At 40.9% G+C, this 5,425-nt stretch overlaps 1 protein-coding gene across 1 annotated transcript; it reads left to right on the top strand.

Moving 5' to 3' along the window:
• The first annotated feature begins 1,205 nt into the window (after positions 1 to 1,205).
• On the top strand, positions 1,206 to 1,799 carry LOC102872483 (interferon omega-1-like). Its single transcript, XM_006881270.1, has one exon. It carries the CDS (start codon positions 1,206 to 1,208, stop codon positions 1,797 to 1,799), a length of 594 nt encoding a protein of 197 aa, XP_006881332.1.
• Positions 1,800 to 5,425: the final 3,626 nt, after the last annotated feature.

The following is a 5,425-nucleotide window of genomic DNA, read 5'->3' as shown; positions in this document are numbered from 1 at the left end:
GAAAAACAGAACAGTCTGCTTCTCTAAAGATTTACCGCTTTGAAAACCCTATAGATAAACCATCTTTTTCCTCTAATAACACATTGTGTCTATGTAAACAAATACAGCACTTCTCTGTCAGTTTGGTGTACTTGTGAGTTGCTGGGATAATGAAAGCTTTGTCACCAATGTGTAAAATGCCAGAAGTCTCACGCATGGTAGGCAGGTTTTAGTGGAGTTCCCAGGTTAAGATAGATGAGGGAGGATTGGCCATCCACTTCTGAAGTAACAGGCCTCTCTGAAGGACCTATGAACAACAGGGGAACATGAAGAGATATTATATTAGAGGTAGAGGTAGAGCCCAGACTGGATGTCAATCAAAATGAGGAGATACAACTGCAAACATTCTTTATAGTTGAAATCGTGGGGCATGTTGCTAGAACAGATTCTTCCTTGGAAGGGGACATCGTGCTTGAGAAGGTGGAGGGATGGCACAGGAGAGGAAACCCCTCAACCAGGTGGACTGGCACAGTGACAGCAAAAACGGGCTTGAGTGTGTCAGTGATTGTAAGGATGGCACAGGACAGGACACGGTTCAGATCATTTGTTCATAGAGTGGCACTTGACAGCACCTAGTAACAACAACAACAATAATAATAAAACTCTGTGATCATGTTACAGTCTGTCCTATGTCAGCAAACACTTGATGGTAGTGGTGATTGGTTCCAAAGAACTTTATGCTACAGGCAAAGTATAATGAATACTTAACTGAATACAAAAATACCATAGCCCGACTCTCTGTATGAAGAAAGAGGTGAAAATGGAGCCCAGCATTAGTGCTAAAAGGGTACAACAAAAAACCAGTATTTGTATACATGAAAATGTGATGGGTGTGTGACTGTTACTTGTACCTCTGATTAGGACAAAGTTGTTTCTCATTTCATCGATAAATACTCAACTGAATTACAGCACCAAAAGTTTGCTGAGAAAATGAAACTTCTGTTCTAAAATTAAAGAATTTAGTTTGATGTCTTCTTCTCAGACTACATAGAAGATTACAAATGGAAACAAAAAAATGGAAGTAAGACTACAATGTAGAGGATTCAAAAGTGAAACTACTTGTGTTCACTATTTAAGAACTGTGATAGAAAGAATGTCTTCAGAGAACCTGGAGGTTCAGCCAGGCATCCAACTCAGTCAGACCGCCAGCATCCTCAGCTCCCCCAATGGCGATCCTACTCCCTCTCGTGGCAGCCCTAATAATAGTGTCCACTTACGGCTCTGTTCCATCTCTGGGCTGTGATCTGTCTCAGAACCACATCTTGGCCAGTAATGAGACCATTGAGCTTTTGGGACAAATGAAGAGACTCTCCTCTTTCTTCTGTCTCAAGGACAGACAGAACTTTAGCTTGCCCCGGGAGATGGCGGACGGCAGCCACCTCCAGAAGAACCAGGCCGGCAGCGTCCTCCACCAGACCCTCCAGCAGATCTTCCAGCTCTTCCACACACAGGCTGCCTCTGCTGCTTGGAACACGACCCTCCTGGAGCAGCTCCGAAGTGGACTCCACCTGCAGCTGGAACACCTCGAGACCTGCTTTGTGCAGGAAATGGGAAAGGAGGAATCGGACCTGGCAACTGATGGCCCTACACTGGCTGTGAAAAGGTACTTCTATGGAATACGTCGCTATCTGAAAGGGAAGGAATATAGTGACTGTGCCTGGGAGGTCGTCAGAGTGGAAATCAGGAAAGCTTTCCTACTTTCATCAACAAACTTGCAAGAAAGATTAAGAAGAAAGGATGAAGACCTGCTCTCACCTTGACTTGACTTTCAATGACTGACATGGTATCACACTCATAGGTATTCTCTGGTCATTTCTAAAGACTCTTATTTCTGTTTTAGTCACTATTTATTTAACTGAATTCAGCAATTAATTTGTCACCAGTATTAAGCAAACGTATGTGCAACAGTGAGCTATAAGAACACAAGGCTGTAACACAAAACTGCCCTGATATGTGTGTATTTATTTATTTATAACCTATCTATTTATTTATGATTCTTGATTTATATAGCTTCTTTTGTATTTATAATATCTTGTATTTAAAATGTTGTGTTCATATTTACATTTTATTAAATTTTTATTTTATTCACTAATTTTTTGTCAAAGAAAGCTTCTTAAATTTAATAATCTTATTAACAAAACTCAGTTCAGGTTTTGTAAACCAAACTGAAGAATGGGTGGTAACACTAATTCATTAATTTGCATCATAAATGCAAATTTAGTACCTAGATGGTAAATTGTACAATTTATATTAAAAAAAATCCAGGTGACATTAGCAAACATGGTTCTTATGTTGGTGCTTCTATTTTGCAAAGAAAGTCATAAAAACAGTACTGATATAATTGCTTAATTTCAAATATGCTAAACACTACAAAGAGAAGCGCAGGAAGGTGATGTTCATATGCCATAAATTTTAAGTACACGTGGCACAGGGAAGGGAAGAAATAGTAGGTGGCCTTCATGAGATGCCTGAGAGACATTGAAGTAGTCTTAATGACAATGGATCTATGACTAGAAGAAACAAACAACAACAAAAATAACATGGGTAGTAGAATGTATATGATATTCCTCCTTACAAAGAGGTTTGAGGAGGGCTAACTTATGAATTAAAAGGTGCATTGCCATGGGAAAGTCTGCTGTTAGGGACCTCTCCAAAGCACTGAAGAGTAATGGTGTCTCTCTGGAGACTAAGGTGCGCCTGATACAGGCTGTGATCTTTGTTATCACTTGTTATGCATCAGAGTTGGACAATGACCAAGGAGGATAGAAGGAGAATTGATGCCTTTGAGCTGTGGTGCTGGAGAAGAGTATTGAGAATACCATGGACTGCTAGGAAAACAAACAGATTTGTCCTGGAGAGGGTTAAACCGGGTGGCTCCTTGGAGGCAAGGATTCTGAGGCTCTGTCTAACATACTTTGGACATGTTGTGAGGAGAGACCGGTCCTTGGAGAAGGACATCATGCTTGGGAGGGTGGAGGGACAGCACAGGAGAGGAAGGCCCTCTATGAGGTGGATTGATTCAGTGACTAGTATAACCAGGATGGGAGCGTCAGAGACAGTGCGATTGGCACAGGACAGAGCAGTGTTTAGGGTTGTTGTACATAGGGTCGCTATGAGTCACAAGCGACTCGACGGCACATAACAACAACAACAACAACTTATGAATGGAGATGGATAGCTTATGAATAAGTGCATAATGAGAAAAGAATCTAAACTTTAGCCTTGCTGTTTGCTGTCAAGTTGTAACTGACTCATAGCTGACCCTCCAGTGAGTCTTCAGAGGCAGTAAATCACATAGGAGGAGATTTTCCATATTTCTTCCATGGAGCAGCTGGTAGATTTGAACCATGTTCCTTTGGGATTGCAGCACAACTTCTTATCACTAAGCTACCAGAGCTCCCTTTAGTACTACACCTTTAGTATCCTTGTTGTTGTTAAGTGACATCAAGTTGAGCATGACTCAAGGCAACCCAATGAACAAAAGACCTGAACCCTGTTCGATAATCGTTGTTTCTCTAACTTCATAGAGTTTCCAGAGGCATGTTGTTTAGGAAGTAGATGCCACTTCTGCTTCCAAACCTGTCTTAATCTGGGAGCTCTACCGAACATTGTCTACCATGGGACTACTATTATGGCATTTGATGCAACAGTGGCACAATATTCAGTATCACAGAAACCCCAAGTTACCACAGTACAGTGAATTGACAGACCAGTGCTGTACCACTTACAAGAATGTTCATTCCAAACACAATAACCAACCAGACAGTTCACATCCAACCCTCAATCAAAACAAGAACCCACCTTCCAGAATCCAACCACTTCGCACAAAGTGGATGGTCTGAAAATCACATTAAGGTGAACGGCCAGTACAGTTGGTATAAATAAGGAAGAACACAGTGAGAGATGAGTGAAAGGATGAAGCTATAAAAAAAAAAGAGCAGGACTTTCAGGGAAAGAAAAGACTGAAGTGGCCCTGGGGAGCTGAAAAGAGACCCTGTTGGTGTAAAACAGAACAAAACACTGCCCAGTCCTGCCTGTGCCATCCTTACATGCTTTGCCAGCTAGGTTTGAGCTCACTGGTGCAGTGAGGATATTAATCCTTCTCATTAAAGATCTTCCTCTTTCTCGCTGACACTTTATCACACGTGATCTACTTCTCCTGGGCATAAAACACTCTGAGGATCTGTCCAAAACACATTATCTAAAGTCTTGCACCTGAGGAATATTATGGCTGCATTTGTTCCCATACAGATCTGTCCTTTTGACAGTCCATTGAATATTCAATATTCTTTCCCAACATGACCATTTGAAGGCATTGATTATTTTTCTATATTTTTTATTCATCATCCAGCTTTTATGTGCATATGAAGCCATTGGAAACACCATGGCACGGGTCAGGTGCTGATTATCTTTGCTCTTTAACACTTTGTAGAGTGGTCTTTTGCAGCAGATCTACCAATGTAGTATATTATTTGATCCCTCATCATTCTTGACTCCAAAGAGCCCTCTGGCTGCTTTCTCACCAGGACACATCTGTTTGTTCTCTTGGCTACCCATGGGAAGTTCAGTGCTTTTTTCCAACACCACAGCTCATAGGCATCAATTCTTTTCCTGTCATACTTATTCATTGTCCAGCTCTCAGATGCATACTAAGTAATCAGAGACTACGGCCTGAATCAGATGCACCTTAGTCCTCAAAATGACCTCATTGCTCTTCAATAATTTGGAGAGGTCCCTCACTGCAGATTTTTCTCAGTGCAGTGCCTTTCCTCATTTCCTGACTGCTGGTATCAAGGGTGTTAATTGTGGATTCAAACAAGATGAAGCTCTTGACAGTTTCAATCTCCTCTATCCATCATGACACTGCTTATAAGTCCAGTGGTAAGAATCTTTGTTTTCTTTTTTTTATTTTTTAAAATTTATTATTAATTTCAGTAACAATTTACAGAGAATTTGGATTTCCATTCATTCATTGTTGCACGTTTTTCCCTCCCAACCCTTCCCCCTAGTACACTATCCTCTTGTAAAAGTAAAACAAAAATTCTTTCATTGTTTTACAAACCCTCCCCCAGGTCCACTCCACCATGTAGCCTGTCTCTAGACACCTGTCATGACAAAAATACCTAATCACATATCCCTTTTAAACCATTTTCTCCCTCATCTGTTTCAAAGCAGTATATATATTATGAACCCATCTTTCTCAGTCTCCCCCCAACCCCTATGCAGTATTTGTCCTTTTGTGACTGAGATACTTCACTCAGCATAATGTCCTCCAGGGTCACCCATTGTGAATAATATTTCATGAGTTCCTTGTTTTTCAATGCAGTCTAGTATTCCATTGTGTGAATATACCACAGCTTCTCTATCCATTCGTTTGTTGATGGGC

Source organism: Elephantulus edwardii, unplaced genomic scaffold, assembly GCF_000299155.1.
Source record: "Elephantulus edwardii isolate Elephantulus edwardi_28Jun2011 unplaced genomic scaffold, EleEdw1.0 scaffold00014, whole genome shotgun sequence".
Classification (NCBI taxonomy): domain Eukaryota; kingdom Metazoa; phylum Chordata; class Mammalia; order Macroscelidea; family Macroscelididae; genus Elephantulus; species Elephantulus edwardii.
This window is presented reverse-complemented; position numbering and strand designations above follow the sequence as displayed.

Excerpts from the sequence above, each read along its gene's own strand:
- LOC102872483 (XM_006881270.1), top strand. The coding sequence starts at position 1,206 with ATGGCGATCCTACTCCCTCTCGTGGCAGCCCTAATAATAGTGTCCACT.